General features: G+C 45.6%; 1 protein-coding gene across 14 annotated transcripts in view; it reads right to left on the minus strand.

The window, feature by feature from the left end:
- The window catches only part of LOC116353133 (POU domain, class 2, transcription factor 2), a 48085-nt gene that overhangs the window by 7907 nt on the left and 16591 nt on the right, over positions 1-23587 (minus strand). For 2 of the 14 annotated variants that reach the window (XM_031787163.1, XM_031787167.1), the window contains exons 2-15: positions 14833-14898; positions 14532-14566; positions 11289-11345; positions 10931-11050; positions 10340-10669; positions 7335-7434; positions 6971-7059; positions 6646-6789; positions 6415-6556; positions 3278-3426; positions 1870-2070; positions 1328-1584; positions 1066-1134; positions 614-696 (exon numbers count right to left, since the gene is read on the minus strand). In XM_031787163.1, the coding sequence (XP_031643023.1) occupies positions 614-696; positions 1066-1134; positions 1328-1584; positions 1870-2070; positions 3278-3426; positions 6415-6556; positions 6646-6789; positions 6971-7059; positions 7335-7434; positions 10340-10669; positions 10931-11050; positions 11289-11345; positions 14532-14566; positions 14833-14898 (1842 nt within the window). Of the gene's footprint in view, positions 1-613; positions 697-1065; positions 1135-1323; positions 1585-1869; positions 2071-3277; positions 3427-6414; positions 6557-6645; positions 6790-6970; positions 7060-7334; positions 7435-10339; positions 10670-10930; positions 11051-11288; positions 11346-14531; positions 14567-14832; positions 14899-23587 lie in introns of those variants that run through there. The other 12 variants (XM_031787171.1, XM_031787173.1, XM_031787166.1 and 9 more) reach the window with 11 other exon arrangements.

A 23587-nucleotide genomic window follows, 5' to 3' on the forward strand; every position in this document is an offset into this window, starting at 1 on the left:
AATGAGAGAAAAAGAATAAAACACACACACACACACACACACACACACACACACACACACACACACACACACACACACACACACACACACACAAACAGGGATGGGGATGAACATGTTGGAGTGATGGGACATCCCTGTCATAGCCCTGCTCACCAGTTTCTTCCATCAGATGATCTATCATTTGTCTCATCAGCTCTGACAACAGAGACACACATACCTATACTGTACACACACACACACACACACACACACACACACACACACACACACACACACACACACACACACACACACACACACACACACACAGATGGGGATGAACATGTTGGAGTGATGGGACATCCCTGTCATAGCCCTGCTCACCAGTTCTCCAGTTTCTTCCTTCAGATGATCTATCATTCATCTCATCAGCTCTAACTGTCCCTCTCATCATCTCTGTCATTCTTTCTGTCTAGCATTCATTAACATTACTTACCTTTATTATCACTTTGTACCTCAAATTACTGTCCCTCCCTCTACACTTTCTCTCCCCCTGTCTCTCTCTCTTCCTCCTTGATTTCCCTCTTCCTCTCTTTTCCCTCATTCCCTACACCTCTCTCTCCCTCTAACACACCTTGTATAGTAGCCAACTGGTTGTTGCTGAGGAGAGCTTGGTTCAGAGCCTGGTTCCCTGTGTTTACTCCCATCACAGTGTTCCTGTGTTACACACACACACACACACAGACACACACACACACACACACACATATACACACACACACAGGAGGAAATCCATTTACATACAGAGGAGAAACAGAGAGAGAAGCAGGTTTAGCAGCAGAACAGACAGAGGACAGACTCAGGGACCTGAACACAGACACACTGCAGGAGAAACCCACAGGTCAGATACACACACACACCATCTTGATTCATATCTTGTTTTTATGAGCTACAAATCCAAATGCTTGCTTGTGAACCTTGTGTCTGTGTGCGGACGATCATATTCCTGTAAGAGAGAGAGTGTGTGTGTGTGTGTGTGTGGGGGTGGGTGTACAGTATAGGTATGTGTGTCTCTGTTGTCTTCACCTCAAGTTTGCAGCAAAATCGGTGATGTAGTTAGACACGTCACCATTCTTTTTACCCAAACGCCATAAGCTGTGGACACAAAACACACAGTCACACACACAGGTTAGAAAGTACTGCTGCAGAGAAGTAGCAGTGTCACGGATCAGTGTGTGTCAATCATGTGTGGGTGTGATAAACATTTGCTGCAAACTGCAGGTGAACTGAATACTGAACCAATGGTGAAGCACAGTGGCCAAAGCGTATACTTTGTATGCATACTCACCCTGTGTTGAGACTCAGTGTGCTGTGGCTGGGAGTGGCTGGGCTGGCTGTGCTGCGAGGAGGAGGAGGTGTCACTGGGGAGGAGGCGGAGCTGAGAGATGAGTGGGTGGGACCACTGGGGGTATGAGGGGAGAACGATGACATGGTGGTCAATGTGGTACTGAGGCTGGTCACTGCCTGGGACAGCTGACTGGACAGCTGACTGGACAGCTGACTGGACATCTGACTGGACAGCTGACTGGACAGCTGACTGGACATCTGATAGACGGGCGAGAAAGGCAAAGAGAAAAAGAGGGAGAGTTATTATTTAAAAGAGTATCTATACTTAGCTGTACCCAATAGAAAAATGGATAAATGGGATAGGATTATTAATGTGTAATAGCAAAGCACTAAAGCAATGCAGGTTGGGTAGTACCATCTGCACACTGGAACAGGGGGTGCAGAAGAACATACACTATGACATGCGGGACACACCATTCATATGGGGGGGAGAATTGTGATGGCTAAGGTTGGGAGAGGGGGATCATGCGGGTCAGGCCATACCATGTGTGGGCTGTAGCAGGGGGGTTTGTGTGTCGGTGGGGCTTGGGGGGGCTGGCTGGGCAAGGGAGGGGTGGCACTGTTGGGGTTGATACGCTTCTCTTTCTGTCGGCGGTTGCAGAACCACACGCGGATCACCTCCTTCTCCATGCTGAGCTGGTCCGCGATACACAGGATCTCCTCTGAGGTAGGCTTCTGGTTCTGCTGACACACGGGAAAGACAGAGATGGACACATTAGTACTAATAGACACTTAGCCTTATATCACCTCTCTGATATCACTGTGTTATAGTGTTCTTCTGAGGGCAGAAACTACAGAACAAGCCGTGTAGATGTTATGTCAGCTTAAGATTTATGTCTCCTTTATGACAGTGTTATGAAGGCCTTATGTCAGTGATATTGTGATGGAAACATTTGTTTGTGCTTTTCTAATAACCAATTTCTGTGTTCATGCAAGTGACTGAACAAATCAGTCACACAACTTTCAAATCCACATTCACTTAGTACTATTCCCAAACACACTCAGTAATCACCCTTATTACTTATTACTCCATGTGCATCTTCAACGATTCTCCTGTCGTTACTACCTATGCACCATATGTATCTTTCTATACATATAGAATAGCCTCATATTCAGAAATAATACTCTCTTCTTTCATATCTCCATACAGAATCCCTATATAATGTTATACATCTTTAGTTATTCACGTCCACACCACTAGCAACGGTGCATCAGCCCGAGAGGTACACACATCATATTCTCAAGGAAATCTCAGTGTCCGGGGGCATCAATGAATATTGTTACAGCCCTTACCCATCTCAGCTGTTACCCTCTCAAACTTTTCAATTGCTTCTCCTGTCAGTGCTCACTACCTGTAGATCGATGGGTGGTGGTGGACGCCATATGTATCTTCAATGTTACACGTACAACCCACAATGATTGTACAACCCACAATGATTGTATAACCCAGAATGAAGGGTTTGAAATGATGAAATGTCTGGTATTATGTGTTGATTTCCCTGACTTTAATAGAAATATGATATAGAAGCTAAAATCAAATGCTTACCTTAACATTTAATGATTATTATCACACAAGTGACAAGAGGATGGAATGTGATGGAGATTTTTATGTTTGTGCTTTTCTAATATCCAATTTCTGTGTTCATGCAAGTGACTGATTGAACAAATACTCTGTATCAGTATCTGCAATTTAATGATGAATTAATTATGAATGATGAATAAGCTAAAATATGCTAATTGAATTTGTCTGTATATAAGAGAACTAACGGGGCTGCCCTGGGTGGAGCTCCTGATTGACATGTGTACTTGGTGCATTGAGTTGATTGGAACCTCTCCAGCACGCTGATTGTCCATGTGTAGAATTTCCACAACAATTTGTCATGTCTCTCACCGTGATGAAGGCTCTCTCCAGGGCCACGCGGACGTTAGTCTCGATGCTGGTTCTTTTCTTCCTGCGTCGGCCCGGCAGGCCCTCGAAGCCCATTGAGGAAGAGGACAGAGAGCTGGGGCTGGGCATAGTACTGTCTGTGGACATGGTCTCTGTCAAGCAGAGAGATTGATTAGTGGGATGATTTAAACTTACACAAACTGGTATCCTCATTCTACAGATATAACTTCATTAACTCAAGGTTACATTCATTCAGATCCAACCCACATGTAACGAGAGTGTTCAGAGGCAACATCAAACAAAGGGTTTCACTTTATGCTGATGACTTGCTTCTCTATATCTCAAACCCCAATGTATCCTTACCCATAGTGCTATCTGTTCTTAATGCATTTGGCCCAGTCTCTGGTTACAAGTTCAATCTGAATAAGAGCAAGCTTTTCCATTTAAATGCGGCAGCTCGCAACTACCCATTACACACATTTTCATTCAGAGTAGTTCTCCACAAATCTACATACTTGGGGGTACATGTCATAGACATGTAAAAAGGCTAACTTTACTCCTCCTTACTCTGGTGGAGAAACATTTTGAACAATGGCCACTACTCCACCTATCATTGGCTGGTCAAATTAATTCAGTTAAAATGAATACTCTTCCTAAATTCTCCTACCTCTTTCAATGTGAACCTATTTTTATTTCCAAATCTTTTTCTGCAAACTACATGGGATTATCTCACACTTCGTCTGGAACTTCCGTGTAATTCAGTACTGGATCTGTGCAGATACCCAACATATCATTTCATCATGGTTGAAGATAGAATCTTCCTCATGTACAGTATGCCATCCTCACTGGCTGCTATGGCACATTCCCCTATCCATTCTGCTATGGTACATTCACCTATCCATTCTGCTTTGACACATTCACCTATCCATTCTGCTTTGGTACATTCACCTATCCATTCTGCTATGGTACATCCCCCTATCCATTCTGCTATGGTACATTCACCTATCCATTCTGCTATGGTACATTCCCCTATCCATTCTGCTATGGTACATCCCCCTATCCATTCTGCAATGGTACATTCACCTATCCATTCTGCTATGGTACATCCCCCTATCCATTCTGCTATGGTACATTCACCTATCCATTCTGCTATGGTACATTCCCCTATCCATTCTGCTATGGTACATCCCCCTATCCATTCTGCAATGGTACATTCACCTATCCATTCTGCTATGGTACATTCACCTATCCATTCTGCTATGGTACATTCCCCTATCCATTCTGCTATGGTACATCCCCCTATCCATTCTGCTTTGGCACATTCACCTATCCATTCTGCTATGGTACATTCACCTATCCATTCTGCTATGGTACATTCACCTATCCATTCTGCTATGGTACATTCACCTATCCATTCTGCTTTGGTACATTCACCTATCCATTCTGCTTTGGTACATTCACCTATCCATTCTGCTTTGGTACATTCACCTATCCATTCTGCTATGGTACATTCACCTATCCATTCTGCTATGGTATATTCACCTATCCATTCTGCTATGGTACATTCACCTATCCATTCTGCTTTGGTACATTCACCTATCCATTCTGCTATGGTACATTCCCCTATCCATTCTGCTATGGTACATCCCCCTATCCATTATGCTATGGTACATTCACCTATCCATTCTGATTTGGTACATTCACCTATCCATTCTGCTATGGTACATTCACCTATCCAGTCTGCTATGGTACATTCACCTATCCATTCTGCTTTGGCACATTCACCTATCCATTCTGCTTTGGCACATTCACCTATCCATTCTGCTATGGTACATTCACCTATCCATTCTGCTATGGTACATTCACCTATCCATTCTGCTTTGGTACATTCACCTATCCATTCTGCTATGGTACATTCACCTATCCATTCTGCTATGGTATATTCACCTATCCATTCTGCTATGGTATATTCACCTATCCATTCTGCTATGGTACATTCACCTATCCATTCTGCTTTGGTACATTCACCTATCCATTCTGCTATGGTACATTCACCTATCCATTCTGCTACATCAAGTTATACCTAAAACATTTGAGTTAAAACCACTCTCAAGATCTGGAACCAGTTTAGAAGTCACTTTGGTTTGCAAGGGCCCCAATACTCAGAAATAGCGTTATTGATGGCACGTTTGCATCGTACCAACAACTCTCAGCTAAATTCCACCTTCCGAATAGTCATTTCTTTAGATATCTACAAGTGCGCACCCTTGTCCGTGACATGACCTCTCAATTCCTCAGTCTTGATGTGAACCACCAACTGATGCATTTATCCCACCATCCCCAACAGTAAAAGGTTTGATACCATATCTAAAGTATTACAGGTACCTTTTGCTCCTACTGCCATGACATCATTATTTGGGGTAATACCTGATACTATAACACTACCAAAACACACATCTGACTCTGTAGCCTTTGTTGGCAAGAAGGTTGATTTACTTCTGTGGAAGTCGTCCTCTCCTCCTCATTTTGTGTGGATCTCTTACACTTTAGTAAATTGGAGAAGATAAAATATACCCTTCTTCTGACAAATTCTACAGAATGTGGCAACCTTTCTTTACCTATGTAGAGACACTAGCTTTGTATTTAATTGATCTACCTTTGTGAGTGTTGAATATTAGCCTTATTAGTCTTATTATTATTATTATTAGTACTATTATTATAATTGTTCTATTCATTTTGAAGACGAGCCATGTTTGTTGTTTCTAATGTTTTCTTATGAATGTATACATTCCTACCTCTTTCAAAAAGCATGTTTCCATGGTATATCGAATGTATAAAACCACGTGCAATGTACTGTATTTCAACCATTGTTTACTATAACTGTGAAAGGAAATACCAGTAAAAAGAGTTGAATTTTTTTAACAAATAAAGTTACATTCATTCTACAGATGAATGCAACTTGGGGATTGGTTAATTAATCAACTGATTTATTGATTGATTCAAAGTGTCATACACCTTTCTCCTTCACCAATTCCCTCATCTCCTCTCTCCTCCTCTCCCATCCTCCCTCTCCTTTCACCCGGTCCCTCCCTTCTACCATCCTCCCGTCCTCTCTCTCATCCCCCACCCTCCCCTCTCACCTGCATCATTGAGCCACTTCTCCAGTAGTGGTTTGAGTTTGCACATGTTCTTAAAGCTCAGGTTGAGGGCCTCGAAGCGAGAGATGGTGGTCTGGCTGAAATCATTACCATATAGCTTCCCCATGGCCATTCCCACGTCACCCTGAGAGAGCGAGGGAGGAGGAAAATAGAGAGTTAGCACACACACACACACACACACACACACACACACACACACACAGAAAGGCGTACCTGTGTAAAGCCCAGTTTGATGCGTCTCTGTTTGAAGGTGCGGGCGAACACCTCCAGTTCCTCAAGGTCACTGGGCTCCTCGGGGTGAGAGGTCACAGAGGACACAGAGGTCATGACCCCACTGCCCTCCATAGCCTTGTCTCTCTACAGGGGGAGAGGGGGAGGAGGAGGAAAAAGAGAGTGTGGGAGCGAGAGAGAGAGAGAATTATATAGCAGAAGAGAGGTGTTTACTGGATATGACAGAATGATGAGAAGAGATGTTTGTTGGAAAGAGCCTGGGCCTGTAGCCTCTCTCAAAGCCTGGGTGTTTCCTAAGTGGGCCTACCTGTGCTTGGAGCCCCAGCCTGGGAGCGGACAGGAGGCTCCCTTGGTTTTGCTGAGGTAGCTGAATCAGATTTGGTGTTGATAGCAGTCCTGAGGAGTGAAGAAGTGAGGGAATCAGTAGGCCTATGATCAGTTATGTGAACAAACAACACACGTAATATTCCACAAAGCTCCATGGTCGATCAGAGAATCCAATAGGCATTCTAGTATTAGACAGTTGAAGAACCTGTTAATGGTTGTCAACAGTTGGCACTTATAAATAAATTAAATCTGTTTGTTGATAGTTTGAACATCTACAGCCCATCTTCAGGGCACTGTCCCAATAGAACAGAAACCGGTGGTAGTGACTCGTGCGAGGAGCCCACCTTGCTGCCCTTGGTGCTGTTGGAGGAGGAACTGAGGAGACTGCAGGTGGTGTCCTGGCACCAGAACCAACTGCTGCAGCTGCAACAACTGCTGGATGTCCTGCAGGGAGACAGAAGGATAAAACAGAGAACAAAGGGGTCAGAAATGGAGAGAACAGAGGGGTCAGAGAGGGAGAGAACAAAGGGGTCAGAGAGGGAGAGAACAGAGGGGTCAGAGATGGAGAGAACAGAGGGGTCAGATATGGAGAGAATAGAGGGGTCAGAGAGGGAGAGAACAGAGGGGTCAGAGATGGAGAGAACAGAGGGGTCAGAGAGGGAGAGAACAGAGGGGTCAGAGAGGGAGAGAACAGGGGGGTCAGAGATGGAGAGAACAGAGGGGTCAGAGAGGGAGAGAACAGAGGGGTCAGAGATGGAGAGAACAGAGGGGTCAGAGATGGAGAGAACAGAGAGGTCAGAGATGGAGAGAACAGAGGGGTCAGAGATGGAGAGAACAGAGGGGTCAGACATGGAGAGAACAGAGGGGTCAGAGAGGGAGAGAACAGAGGGGTCAGAGATGGAGAGAACAGAGGGGTCAGAGATGGAGAGAACAGAGGGGTCAGAGAGGGAGAGAACAGAGGGGTCAGAGATGGAGAGAACAGAGGCGTCAGAGATGGAGAGAACAGAGGGGTCAGAGAGGGAGAGAACAGAGGGGTCAGAGAGGGAGAGAACAGAGGGGTCAGAGATGGAGAGAACAGAGGGGTCAGATATTTGGAGAACAGATGGGTCAGATATGGAGAGAACAGAGGGGTCAGAGAGGGAGAGAACAGAGGGGTCAGAGGTGGTTTGAACAGAGGGTTCAGAGTGGAGAGAACAGAGGGGTCAGAGATGGAGAGAACAGAGGGGTCAGAGAGGGAGAGAACAGAGGGGTCAGAGATGGAGAGAACAGAGGGGTCAGAGATGGAGAGAACAGACGGGTCAGAGATGGAGAGAATAGAGGGGTCAGAAATGGAGAGAACAGAGGGGTCAGAGATGGCGAGAACAGAGGGGTCAGAGATGGAGAGAACAGAGGGGTCAGAGTAGGAGAGAACAGAGGGGTCAGAGATGGAGAGAACAGAGGGGTCAGAGATGGCGAGAACAGAGGGGTCAGAGATGGAGAGAACAGAAGGGTCAGAGATGGAGAGAACAGAGGGGTCAGAGATAGAGAACAAAGGGGTCAGAGATGGAGAGAACAGAGGGGTCAGAGGAGGAGAGAACAGAGGAGTCAGAGATGGAGAGAACAGAGGGGTCAGAGATGGAGAAAACAGAGGGGTCAGAGATGGAGAGAACAGAGGGGTCAGAGATGGAGAGAACAGAGGGGTCAGAGAGGGAGAGAACAGAGGGGTCAGAGATGGAGAGAACAGAGGTGTCAGAGATGGAGAGAACAGAGGGGTCAGAGATGGAGAGAACAGAGGGGTCAGAGATGGAGAGAACAGAGGGGTCAGATATGGAGAGAACAGAGGGGTCAGAGAGGGAGAGAACAGAGGGGTCAGAGATGGAGAGAACAGAGGGGTCAGAGTGGAGAGAACAGAGGGTTCAGAGATGGAGAGAACATAGGGGTCAGAGATGGAGAGAACAGAGGGGTCAGAAATGGAGAGAACAGAGGGGTCAGAGATGGAGAGAACAGACGGGTCAGAGATGGAGAGAACAGAGGGGTCAGAAATGGAGAGAACAGAGGGGTCAGAGAGGGAGAGAACAGAGGGGTCAGAGGTGGAGAGAACAGAGGGGTCAGAGAAGGAGAGAACAGAGGGGTCAGAGATGGAGAGAACAGAGGGGTCAGAGATGGCGAGAACAGAGGGGTCAGAGATGGAGAGAACAGAGGGGTCAGAGATGGAGAGAACAGAGGGGTCAGAGATAGAGAACAAAGGGGTCAGAGATGGAGAGAACAGAGGGGTCATAGATGGAGAAAACAGAGGGGTCAGAGATGGAGAGAACAGAGGGGTCAGAGATGGAGAGAACAGAGGGGTCAGAGATGGAGAGAATATAGGGGTCAGAGATGGAGAGAACAGAGGTGTCAGAGATGGAGAGAATATAGGTGTCAGAGATGGAGAGAACAGAGGGGTCAGAGATGGAGAGAACAGAGGGGTCAGATATGGAGAGAATAGAGGGGTCAGAGAGGGAGAGAACAGAGGGGTCAGATGTGGAGAGAACAGAGGGGTCAGAGTGGAGAGAACAGAGGGTTCAGAGATGGAGAGAACAGAGAGGTCAGAAATGGAGAGAACAGAGGGGTCAGAGATGGAGAGAACAGAGGGGTCAGAGATGGAGAGAACAGACGGGTCAGAGATGGAGAGAACAGAGGGGTCAGAAATGGAGAGAACAGAGGGGTCCGAGATGGCGAGAACAGAGGGGTCAGAGATGGAGAGAACAGAGGGGTCAGAGTAGGAGAGAACAGATGGGTCAGAGATGGAGAGAACAGAGGGGTCAGAGATAGAGAACAAAGGGGTCAGAGGTGGAGAGAACAGAGGGGTCAGAGATGGAGAGAACAGAGGGGTCAGAGATGGAGAAAACAGAGGGGTCAGAGATGGAGAGAACAGAGGGGTCAGAGATGGAGAAAACAGAGGGGTCAGAGATGGAGAAAACAGAGGGGTCAGAGATGGAGAGAACAGAGGGGTCAGAGATGGAGAGAACAGAGGGGTCAGATATGGAGAAAACAGAGGGGTCAGAGCTGGAGAGAACAGAGGGGTCAGAGATGGAGAAAACAGAGGGGTCAGATATGGAGAGAACAGAGGTGTCAGAGATGGAGAGAACAGAGGGGTCAGAGATGGAGAGAACAGAGGGGTCAGAGATGGAGAAAATACAAATGTACAGAAAATAAATGAAAACAACCCCTTCATATAGAGGCCAAGAGAAAAGACTGAAAGAACAGCAGAGCAACACAAGCAATAAAGAAAAAGATCAATAAAAACAGAGGATCCCAGACTGTCTCCTGAATCAAGACCCTTCCCCACCTCTTCCCAGCCAGGATGTGCCTTGTGATTGGTTGTCAGTACCTGGGCGGTGAGCTGAATTGGCTGAGAGAGGGTGAGCTGGGGATGAGTGGGCGGGACAGGGACAGGTTGACCTGTCTGTTCTTGTGTGCTCTGTCCCTGGGGCTGTGATTGGCCCTGCTGCCCTGTCTGTCCCGCCTGTTGCTGCTGGGCATGTTGATTGGCTGCTGCGGCTGCCTGAGCTTGCTGATTGGCTTGGGCGGCTGCGTGGGCTGCATGAGCTGCGTGAGCTGCGTTGGACTGCTGAACAGACTGCTGCACAGCTGCAGCTAGAAGCTGAGCCTGAGCCTGCTGCAGTAACAACTGCTGCTGTGCTGGCAAGAGAGCCGTCAACTGAGAAAGAAACACCGAGCGAGAGAGAGACACAGAGAAAGAGAGCAAGAGAGGGACAGAGAGAAAGGGAGGGAGGGAGGGAGGGAGGGAGGGAGGGAGGGAGGGAGGGAGGGAGGGAGGTGTAGAGGGTATGTGAAAGAGCAGAGAAAAGGAAGAAGGTAAAAAGCAGTGAACTCAAGCCAGACCATAAGCATGTGTCTGTGTTTTTGTGAGTGTGCATCAATGTGTTTTGTTTGCTACGCCTCTTCCTCCTTGTCTTACCCCTGCCAGTTGGGAGCTGGTCAGCATGAGCTGTGTGTGTGGGAGGGGCGTCTGTGAGGGGGCGTGGCTGTGGTGGGGAGGAGGGCCCGGGGACATCTCACCACACTCTTCCATCTTATTCTGAGAGGAGGAGAGAGAACGAGGGATACAGTTAAACGAAGCTGACTGTTCTGCTCTGTCTACTGTGGTAACATGCATGCCAAACAGGAAGGTGCCTTTCTTTTCTTTAGAAACGAGGGATAGTCATCCCTTCCTCCTGGAATGGGCATGTCCAAACTGGCTAGTCTGACTGTTTTGCATACCTGTCAATCTGTATGCAAACGTGGCACACAAAACATACACACACACACACACACACCTTGTTGCTGCTGAGGGTTGGAGAAAGGTGAAAGGGACTGATTTTCATCTGCTGAAGCTGTTAAAAGGACAAAAACCATCAGTACAGAGAAACACATAAATGATCATAAAAAAAGAATATATGCCTGCAGTGTTTCTCAATCCTGTCCTGGGGACCCAGACACACAACATCCCACTCAGTAACTCATCATCCAGTGGAATCAGGTGTATTTGGGGTAAAAACAGAAATGTGCCTCCCCTGGGGTCTCCAGGACCAGATTTGGGAAACACATTGCACTGCTGTACTGATGCTTGTGTCTTGGTATTAGGCTACTTGTTGTCAGTGATCTTTACTTTTCAGACCTAATGTGTGTGTTATTCAGATCATGATTGTCACCATTGAAAATGACTAACTAATTATCATGTTTCCTAGAGGTACAGTGCATTCGGAAAGTATTCAGACCCCTTGACCTTTTCCACATTTTGTTACATTACAGCCTTATTCTAAAATCTATCAAATGTACTTTTTTCCTCATCAATCTACACAATCTGACAGAGCTCCAGAGTTCCTCTGTGGAGATGGGAGAACCTTCCAGAAGGACAACCATCTCTGCAGCACTCCAACAATCAGCCACTCATCAGTTAAAGGCACATGTCAGCCCCCTTGGTGTTTGCCAAAACCTAAAGACTCTGAAAAGACACCTAAAGACTCTCAGACCATAAGAAACATGAATGCCAAGCGTCACATCTGGAGGAAACCTGGCACCATCTCTATGGTGAAGCATGGTGGTGGCAGCAGCATCATGCTGTGGGGAAGTTTTTCGGTGGCAGGGACTGAGAGACTAGTCCGGATCGAGGGGAAAGATGAACGGAGCAAATTACAGAGAGATCCTTGATGAAAACCTGCTCCAGAGCGCTCAGGACCTCAGACTGGAGCGAAGATTCACCTTCCAACAGAACAACAACCCTAAGCACCCAGCCGAGACAACGCAGGAGTGGCTTCGGGACAAGCCTCTGAATGTCCTTGAGTGGCCCAGCCAGAGCCCAGACTTGAACCCGATCAAACATCTCTGGTGAGACCTGAAAATAGCTGTGCAGCGATGCTCCCCATCCAACCTGACAGATCTTGAGAGGATCTGCAGAGAAGAATGGGAGAAACTCCCCAAAAAATTTTATTTTATTTATTTTACCTTTATTTAACCAGGTAGGCAAGTTGAGAACAAGTTCTCATTTACAATTGCGACCTGGCCAAGATAAAGCAAAGCAGTTCGACAGATAAAACGACACAGAGTTACACATGGAGTAAAAACAAACATACAGTCAATAATGCAGTATAAACAAGTCTATATACAATGTGAGCAAATGAGGTGAGAAGGGAGGTAAAGGCAAAAAAGGCCATGATGGCAAAGTAAATACAATATAGCAAGTAAAATACTGGAATGGTAGTTTTGCAATGGAAGAATGTGCAAAGTAGAAATAAAAAATAATGGGGTGCAAAGGAGCAAAATAAATAAATAAATTAAAATTAAATACAGTTGGGAAAGAGGTAGTTGTTTGGGCTAAATTATAGGTGGGCTATGTACAGGTGCAGTAATCTGTGAGCTGCTCTGACAGTTGGTGCTTAAAGCTAGTGAGGGAGATAAGTGTTTCCAGTTTCAGAGATTTTTGTAGTTCGTTCCAGTCATTGGCAGCAGAGAACTGGAAGGAGAGGCGGCCAAAGAAAGAATTGGTTTTGGGGGTGACTAGAGAGATATACCTGCTGGAGCGTGTGCTACAGGTGGGAGATGCTATGGTGACCAGCGAGCTGAGATAAGGGGGGACTTTACCTAGCAGGGTCTTGTAGATGACATGGAGCCAGTGGGTTTGGCGACGAGTATGAAGCGAGGGCCAGCCAACGAGAGCGTACAGGTCACAATGGTGGGTAGTATATGGGGCTTTGGTGATAAAACGGATTGCACTGTGATAGACTGCATCCAATTTGTTGAGTAGGGTATTGGAGGCTATTTTGTAAATGACATCGCCAAAGTCGAGGATTGGTAGGATGGTCAGTTTTACAAGGGTATGTTTGGCAGCATGAGTGAAGGATGCTTTGTTGCGAAATAGGAAGCCAATTCTAGATTTAACTTTGGATTGGAGATGTTTGATATGGGTCTGGAAGGAGAGTTTACAGTCTAACCAGACACCTAAGTATTTGTAGTTGTCCACGTATTCTAAGTCAGAGCCGTCCAGAGTAGTGATGTTGGACAGGCGGGTAGGTGCAGGTAGCGATCGGTTGAAGAGCATGCATTTAGTTTTACTTGTATTTAAGAGCAATTGGAGGCCATGGAAGGAGAGTTGTATGGCATTGAAGCTTGCCTGGAGGGTTGTTAACACAGTGTCCAAAGAAGGGCCGGAAGTATACAGAATGGTGTCGTCTGCGTAGAGGTGGATCAGGGACTCACCAGCAGCAAGAGCGACCTCATTGATGTATACAGAGAAGAGAGTCGGTCCAAGAATTGAACCCTGTGGCACCCCCATAGAGACTGCCAGAGGTCCGGACAGCAGACCCTCCGATTTGACACACTGAACTCTATCAGAGAAGTAGTTGGTGAACCAGGCGAGGCAATCATTTGAGAAACCAAGGCTGTCGAGTCTGCCGATGAGGATATGGTGATTGACAGAGTCGAAAGCCTTGGCCAGATCAATGAATACGGCTGCACAGTAATGTTTCTTATCGATGGCGGTTAAGATATCGTTTAGGACCTTGAGCGTGGCTGAGGTGCACCCATGACCAGCTCTGAAACCGGATTGCATAGCAGAGAAGGTATGGTGAGATTCGAAATGGTCGGTAATCTGTTTGTTGACTTGGCTTTCGAAGACCTTAGAAAGGCACGGTAGGATAGATATAGGTCTGTAGCAGTTTGGGTCAAGAGTGTCCCCCCCTTTGAAGAGGGGGATGACCGCAGCTGAAATACAGGTGAGCCAAGCTTGTAGCATCATACCCAAGAAGACCTGAGGCTGTAATCGCTGCCAAAGGTACTTCAACAAAGTACTGAGTAAAGGGTCTGATATTTCAGTCATTTATTTTTAATACATTTGCAAACATTTCTAAAAAACAGTTTTTGCTTTGTCATTATGGGGTATTGTGTGTAGAAAAAAAACCAATTTTAGCAATTTTAGAATAAGGCTGTAACATAACAAAATGTGGAAAAAGTCAAGGGGTGCACAGTATATTACCAGCGATATCAGTACTGAAATGAAGGTGAAGCACCAAGTGGACACAAACCTGATGGTTTTTATCAGGACCATTCCGCTCTGAATCTGTGTGGGGGGATAGGAAGCAATTAGAAACGAATCACACACACGTGCGTGCATGCACAAACGCAGACACACATGCAGGTATGTACACACACGCTAACACGCACACACACGCACACACGCACGAACGCACACACACACACGCACACACACACACACACACACACACACACACACACACACACACACACACACACACACACACACACACACACACACACACACACACACACACACACACACACACACACACACACATAGAAAAATACCTGTGCTCTCCATTGGAGAGTCAGCCCCTGTGTTCTCAACCTCTACTGGCTTTGACATCCTGATTTCTATGAGAACGAGAGAGAGAGAGAGAGAGAGAGAGAGAGAGAGAGAGAGAGAGAGAGAGAAAGAGAGAGAGAGAGAAAGACAAAGAGAGAGAGAGAGAGAGACAGAGAGAAAGACAAAGAGAGAGAGAGAGACAGAGGGGGGAGAAAGGAGAGAGACAGAGAGAGCAGATGATTAGGTTTAATGACTGGGAGTCGGCATGTTCAGGTTCAGTTGAAGCATTATCCAGATAATCACATAGCAATAGAAAAAATGGAAGGTGCAAATGCTTTTGGTTGATGCTACGGGCGCTGAAATATGATGTCACACTGCAGTATTGGCTTTTGAATATGCGGTGATATGTTTTGCTGTGCAGCCTCCGTTCATTCTTTCCTATATGTAGGTGTTTGTTGGGTCTAACAATAGGCCCTACAGAGGTTTGAGTGGGAACAGAACCCTACTAGACACCTCTATACTGATGTTACTCACTGTAGTGTCATCATTACACCACACCACACCCCGCTATACTACACCACAACACTTCCTCCTTCCTCTCCTCTCCTCTGTACTGTACAGACAGCCAGTCAGGGCTGGGACTGTCCCCATAGACAGAGAGTTGAGGGGTGTGGGGGGAGGGTGGGAGGGAGGGAAAGAGAGAGGAGGAACAGGGGGTGGAATGGGAGAGTGGGTTGGGGCGGCTAGAAAGATTTAAAGAGATAGAGAGCGAGAGGTGAGGGGTACACAATTCACTGTAAATAAAATAAAAAGTTAATTATGTTATGTTAATTATGTTATGTTAATTATTTGAAAGAAAGTTACTGTAACAGATGTTTCATTTGGCAGTTACTGTATTAACTACAGCTTATTTAGTGAGAAGCCACAATATCTACACAGACACTGGTCTTTGCTGACACACTCCCTCCCTCACACCAACTTCCCTTTTATGAAAACATGCAAATCAACCCAACGAACAACTAATTATATCTGCCACCTGCATTATTAAAAACATTCCTCTCTCTCTCCCCCTTCCTCACAGTTCTCTCTATCACTTCTTCCCCCCCCCCTCTCTCTCTCTCTCTCTCTCTCTCCCTTCCTCACAGTTCTCTCTATCACATCTCCCCCCTCTCTTTCTCTCTTTTTCTCTTTCTCTCTCTCTCTCTCTCTCTCTCTCTCTCTCTCTCTCTCTCTCTCCCTTCCTCACAGTTCTCTCTATCACTTCTCCCCCTCTCTCTCTCTCTCTCTCTCTCTCTCTCTCTCTCCCTTCCTCACAGTTCTCTCTATCACTTCTCCCCCCTCTCTTTCTCTCTCTCTCTCTCTCTCTCCCTCCCTTCCTCACAGTTCTCTCTATCACTTCTCCCCCCTCTCTTTCTCTCTCTCGGTTCCAGTATAAAGGATGAGTGCTCAGAGTAACATAAATGCTTGTTTTTTTATTCTCAAAGATGACAAAATCCAGTTTCACTTTTTGAAGTCAACAAAACTAAACTGTGAAACGACAACACAAATGAACAAATACAACCAACAGACTAATAAGTAAGCTACTATGTCCGTAACAGGTTATTATTTACAGTACCAGTCAAAAGTCTTCACTATTATTCTACAATGTAGAAAATAGTAAAAATAAAGAAAAACCCTTGAATGAGTAGGTGTCTAAAAGTTCTGACTGGTACTGTTTATGAGTAATGGCATAGCACTACAGAGACTTCCCTTGTTTGTCCTCTGGGCTATGGAGCAGGACCAGAGTATGTGAGTGGAGGGGAGCTGAGCGTGCCCAATTTAACTGGAGCCTGGAGCGAGATTCCCAAAGGCTGGAGTGTTGGCCTTCTAGCCCGCTCCAATTTAGCTTCAACAGTGCTCCAGTAGCGCTCACTTCAGGAGCTCAGGGCCTGCCCGGCCCAGCATGCATTTGTCTGCTGCTATAGCCCCTTGCTTTAGCTACTGTCATGGAGTTTGCTAAATCTTTTCATAAAGAAACTGATCAAACACACAGATGCTAAATCAAGGTGACAAAGGTGAGGACCAATAGCAAGAGAGGGAGTGTGGTGATGTAATGACCACAACAAAGAAGAGAGGGAGTGTGGTGATGTAATGACCACATCAAAGAAGAGAGGGAGTGTAGTGATATAATGACCACAACAAAGAAGAGAGGGAGTGTGGTGATGTAATGTCCACAACAAAGAAGAGAGGGAGTGTAGTGATGTAATGACCACATCAAAGAAGAGAGGGAGTGTGGTGATGTAATGACCACAACAAAGAAGAGAGGGAGTGTGGTGATGTAATGACCACAACAAAGAAGAGAGGGAGTGTGGTGATGCAATGACCACAACAAAGAAGAGAGGGAGTGTAGTGATGTAATGACCACAACAAAGAAGAGAGGGAGTGTGGTGATGTAATGACCACAACAAAGAAGAGAGGGAGTGTGGTGATGTAATGACCACAACAAAGAAGAGAGGGAGTGTGGTGATGTAATGACCACAACAAAGAAGAGAGGGAGTGTGGTGATGTAATGACCACAACAAAGAAGAGAGGGAGTGTGGTGATGTAATGTCCACAACAAAGAAGAGAGGGAGTGTGGTGATGTAATGTCCACAACAAAGATGAGGACCAAGAGCAATCTGAAAAGACATATCCTGAAAGCATGATGGTGTACTTACTACGTGTGCATGTTAAAAGCATGATGGTGTACTTACTACGTGTGCATGTTAAAAGCATGATGGTGTACTTACTACGTGTGCATGTTAAAAGCATGATGGTGTACTTACTACGTGTGCATGTTAAAAGCATGATGGTGTACTTACTACGTGTGCATGTTAAAAGCATGATGGTGTACTTACTACATGTGCATGTTAAAATAACGGTGGGTAGATAACTAAGTGTGCATGTTAAAAGCATGATGGGTAGATAACTAAGTGTGCATGTTAAAAGCATGATGGGTAGATAACTAAGTGTGCATGTTAAAAGCATGATGGGTAGATAACTAAGTGTGCATGTTAAAAGCATGATGGGTAGATAACTAAGTGTGCATGTTAAAAGCATGATGGATAGATAACTAAGTGTGCATGTTAAAGCATGATGGGTAGATAACTAAGTGTGCATGTTAAAAGCATGATGGGTAGATAACTAAGTGTGCATGTTAAAAGCATGATGGGTAGATAACTAAGTGTGCATGTTAAAAGCATGATGGGTAGATAACTAAGTGTGCATGTTAAAAGCATGATGGGTAGATAACTAAGTGTGCATGTTAAAAGCATGATGGGTAGATAACTAAGTGTGCATGTTAAAAGCATGATGGGTAGATAACTAAGTGTGCATGTTAAAAGCATGATGGGTAGATAACTAAGTGTGCATGTTAAAAGCATGATGGGTAGATAACTAAGTGTGCATGTTAAAAGCATGATGGGTAGATAACTAAGTGTGCATGTTAAAAGCATGATGGGTAGATAACTAAGTGTGCATGTTAAAAGCATGATGGGTAGATAACTAAGTGTGCATGTTAAAAGCATGATGGGTAGATAACTAAGTGTGCATGTTAAAAGCATGATGGGTAGATAACTAAGTGTGCATGTTAAAAGCATGATGGGTAGATAACTAAGTGTGCATGTTAAAAGCATGATGGGTAGATAACTAAGTGTGCATGTTAAAAGCATGATGGGTAGATAACTAAGTGTGCCATTGTAGCAAAGTCATTTTTTTAAAGTTTCCATAATTTTTGTTCTACTATCTGTACAATCAGCCATAATTGATTTTGGCCCAATAGGCCCGGCATATTCCAACTTTTAAGGAGATTTCTGTTTTGATTGGGTTATTTTGCCTAAAAGCCTGTTGGATTACCTATAGAAACAAACCTCTGCATCCCTGCCCAGCCTGGGGCGGCCAACAGGGTGTTTAGCATCCCCAGTGGTTCTACAAGTATGGAGAGGATATTCACTGCTGCTGACCTGCTCTCCAGGCACCATCACATGAGACAGAAGCCACAGACTGGCCAAACTGGTGTTTCTAAAAATGAACTCAAAGGCACTGTAGACTGAGCCTGATAGAAAGATGGAGCTGACGGAGAGGGCTGCCTCGCTTCTAGTCCTTCACAAGCATTTCGCTACACTCACAATAACCTCTGCTAACCATGTGTATGTGACCAATAACATTTGATTTAATAAGGCATTTTTTGTTTAATTTGTAAGTTAGTCACAGCCTATATGCTCAATTTATAGACTATAATGACTTAATACATTGAAAAAAATTCAGAGATTTCCATACCCAACTATAACATCTTCCGTCAAGATAGAACTGCCAAAGGGGGAGGAGTTGCAGTTTACTGCAGAGATGGCCTGCAAAGTAATGTCATACTTTCCAGGTCCATACCCAAACAGTTCGAACTACTAATTTTGAAAATTACTCTCTCCAGAAATAAGTCTCTCACGGTTGCCGCCTGCTACCGACCCCCCTCAGCTCCCAGCTGTGCCCTGGACACCATTTGTGAATTGATCGCCCCCCATCTAGCTTCAGAGTTTGTTCTGTTAGGTGACCTAAACTGGGATATGCTTAACACCCCGCCAGTCCTACAATCTAAGCTAGATGCCCTCAATCTCACACAAATCATCAAGGAACCCACCAGGTACAACCCTAACTCTGTAAACAAGGGCACCCTCATAGACGTCATCCTGACCAACTGGCCCTCCAAATACACCTCCGCTGTCTTCAACCAGGATCTCAGCGATCACTGCCTCATTGCCTGTATCCGCTACGGAGCCGCAGTCAAACGACCACCCCTCATCACTGTCAAGCGCTCCCTAAAACACTTCTGTGAGCAGGCCTTTCTAATCGACCTGGCCCGGGTATCCTGGAAGGACATTGACCTCATCCCGTCAGTTGAGGATGCCTGGTCATTCTTTAAAAGTAACTTCCTCACCATTTTAGATAAGCATGCTCCGTTCAAAAAATGCAGAACTAAGAACAGATACAGCCCTTGGTTCACCCCAGACCTGACTGCCCTCGACCAGCACAAAAACATCCTGTGGCGGACTGCAATAGCATCGAATAGTCCCCGTGATATGCAACTGTTCAGGGAAGTCCGGAACCAATACACGCAGTCAGTCAGGAAAGCTAAGGCCAGCTTCTTCAGGCAGAAGTTTGCATCCTGTAGCTCCAACTCCAAAAAGTTCTGGGACACTGTGAAGTCCATGGAGAACAAGAGCACCTCCTCCCAGCTGCCCACTGCACTGAGGCTAGGTAACACGGTCACCACTGATAAATCCATGATTATCGAAAACTTCAATAAGCATTTCTCAACGGCTGGCCATGCCTTCCGCCTGGCTACTTCAACCTCGGCCAACAGCTCCGCCCCCCCCGCAGCTCCTCGCCCAAGCCTCTCCAGGTTCTCCTTTACCCAAATCCAGATAGCAGATGTTCTGAAAGAGCTGCAAAACCTGGACCCGTACAAATCAGCTGGGCTTGACAATCTGGACCCTCTATTTCTGAAACTATCTGCCACCATTGTCGCAACCCCTATTACCAGCCTGTTCAACCTCTCTTTCATCTCCTCTGAGATCCCCAAGGATTGGAAAGCTGCCGCAGTCATCCCCCTCTTCAAAGGGGGAGACACCCTGGACCCAAACTGTTACAGACCTATATCCATCCTGCCCTGCCTATCTAAGGTCTTCGAAAGCCAAGTCAACAAACAGGTCACTGACCATCTCGAATCCCACCGTACCTTCTCCGCTGTGCAATCTGGTTTCCGAGCCGGTCATGGGTGCACCTCAGCCACACTCAAGGTACTAAACGACATCATAACCGCCATCGATAAAAGACAGTACTGTGCAGCCGTCTTCATCGACCTCGCCAAGGCTTTCGACTCTGTCAATCACCATATTCTTATTGGCAGACTCAGTAGCCTCGGTTTTTCGGATGACTGCCTTGCCTGGTTCACCAATTACTTTGCAGACAGAGTTCAGTGTGTCAAATCGGAGGGCATGCTGTCCGGTCCTCTGGCAGTCTCTATGGGGGTGCCACAGGGTTCAATTCTCGGGCCGACTCTTTTCTCTGTGTATATCAATGATGTTGCTCTTGCTGCGGGCGATTCCCTGATCCACCTCTACGCAGACGACACCATTCTATATACTTTCGGCCCGTCTCTGGACACTGTGCTATCTAACCTCCAAACAAGCTTCAATGCCATACAACACTCCTTCCGTGGCCTCCAACTGCTCTTAAACGCTAGTAAGACCAAATGCATGCTTTTCAACCGGTCGCTGCCTGCACCTGCATGCCCGACTAGCATCACCACCCTGGATGGTTCCGACCTAGAATATGTGGACGTCTATAAGTACCTAGGTGTCTGGCTAGACCGCAAACTCTCCTTCCAGACTCATATCAAACATCTCCAATCGAAAATCAAATCAAGAGTCGGCTTTCTATTCCGCAACAAAGCCTCCTTCACTCAAGCCGCCAAGCTTACCCTAGTAAAACTGACTATCCTACCGATCCTCGACTTCGGCGATGTCATCTACAAAATGGCTTCCAACACTCTACTCAGCAAACTGGATGCAGTCTATCACAGTGCCATCCGTTTTGTCACTAAAGCACCTTATACTACCCACCACTGCGACTTGTATGCTCTAGTCGGCTGGCCCTCGCTACATATTCGTCGCCAGACCCACTGGCTCCAGGTCATCTACAAGTCTATGCTAGGTAAAGCTCCGCCTTATCTCAGCTCACTGGTCACGATGGCAACACCCATCCGTAGCACGCGCTCCAGCAGGTGTATCTCACTGATCATCCCTAAAGCCAACACCTCATTTGGCCGCCTTTCGTTCCAGTACTCTGCTGCCTGTGACTGGAACGAATTGCAAAAATCGCTGAAGTTGGAGACTTTTATCTCCCTCACCAACTTCAAACATCAGCTATCTGAGCAGCTAACCGATCGCTGCAGCTGTACATAGTCTATTGGTAAATAGCCCACCCTTTTCACCTACCTCATCCCCGTACTGTTTCTATTTATTTACTTTTCTGCTCTTCTGCACACCAATATCTCTACCTGTACATGACCATCTGATCTTTTATCACTCCAGTGTTAATCTGCAAAATTGTAATTATTTGCCTACCTCATGCCTTTTGCACACATTGTATATAGACCCCCCCTTCGTTTTCTACTGTGTTATTGACTTGTTAATTGTTTACTCCATGTGTAACTCTTTGTTGTATGCTCACACTGCTATGCTTTATCTTGGCCAGGTCGCAGTTGCAAATGAGAACTTGTTCTCAACTAGCCTACCTGGTTAAATAAAGGTGAAAAAAAAAAAAAAAAATAAAAAAAAAATGTTGTTTAAATGTTGAGCGCTTAATAATGTCACTGAATCCCTACCAGCCTAGTGTGTCACGCTAACAAATGCTTCACAACGGTATTTCTTTGTAGGCTATAGCCTTGAAATAATTAAATAATATAGCTTAAATAATTCATTTCCGTTCCTTCTTAGGCTCAGTCTGGCTCCTGACCTATCGAGAGTGTTTATATGCTGTTTAATATGACATGTAGCCTATTAAAAACTAGGAGGGCTCCTCACATTCACCTTTTCATGTTTATTATAATACTTTCCATTCAAATCGTTTGGTTTGGTAGGTCCAAGTAGTGACCGCTCCAACAGCTATGAGCAGAATTTCCGACCACTCCCGTTCACACACTCTGAGCAGGACCACTTACCAACCAATAGGGGGCAGTAGTGAGACTGCATTTACCTACAATTACTATGGATGAGGTTATTTTTTTAATGTTATTTATTTTATTTAACTAGGCAAGTCAGTTAAGAACAAATTCTTATTTACAATGACGGCCTACCCCGGCCAAACCCTAACAACGCTGGACCAATTGTGCACCTTCCTATGGGACTCCCAATCATGGTGGGTTGTTTTACAGCCTGGAATCGAACCAGGGTCGGTAGTAACGCCTCTAGCAATGAGATGCTTTGCCTTAAGAGGAGCGCAGCGGTCTAGGGTACTATTCGTGATATGTAGTGGATTGAATAGCAACAGGGCTATTCAATACCAGGCCTCAATACATGTAGAGCTGCTGGGTTTCCTTTCTCCCCACTAGTTCAATGATTGATTCATGTTGTTGATTGGCCAGAGAGTCCACTTGCCTGGAGACCCAGGTCTGAATCAGTTAAACCAAACCAATGAAAACCAATAGTGGTGAGGCCATTGAGGCCCAGATGTCTGAACAAGCTATATCCAGGCTGGATAACACAGAACACAGGAAGGTAGGGGCAGTACATTACTTGTGACAATCAGGAGTTTTTTTTCTACAAACACAGGGTCTGCTAGGGGAAGCAGTGGTCAGACAGAAAAGCCCATTGGCTGTTCCTCACCAATGACATGCACTTCAGATCTAACCACAGGAAGGATCCCTCTGAAATAGACAGATTTTCTCCATATCTTAATTTAGTCCAAAAAACTCAGATATGAGGAAGCAATTCAATGTTAGTGGTATGTAGTAAGGGTAGTAGTGTATATACAGTGTTAGTGGTATATAGTGAGGGTAGTAGTGTACATACAGTGTTAGTGGTATGTCGTGAGGGTAGTAGTGTATATACAGTGTTAGTGGTATGTAGTGAGGGTAGTAGTGTATATACAGTGTTAGTGGTATGTAGTGAGGGTAGTAGTGTATATACAGTGTTAGTGGTATGTAGTAGTGTATATACAGTGGTAGTGGTATGTAGTAGTGTA

This window comes from Oncorhynchus kisutch, linkage group LG13 (assembly GCF_002021735.2).
Source record: "Oncorhynchus kisutch isolate 150728-3 linkage group LG13, Okis_V2, whole genome shotgun sequence".
Lineage (NCBI taxonomy): Eukaryota > Metazoa > Chordata > Actinopteri > Salmoniformes > Salmonidae > Oncorhynchus > Oncorhynchus kisutch.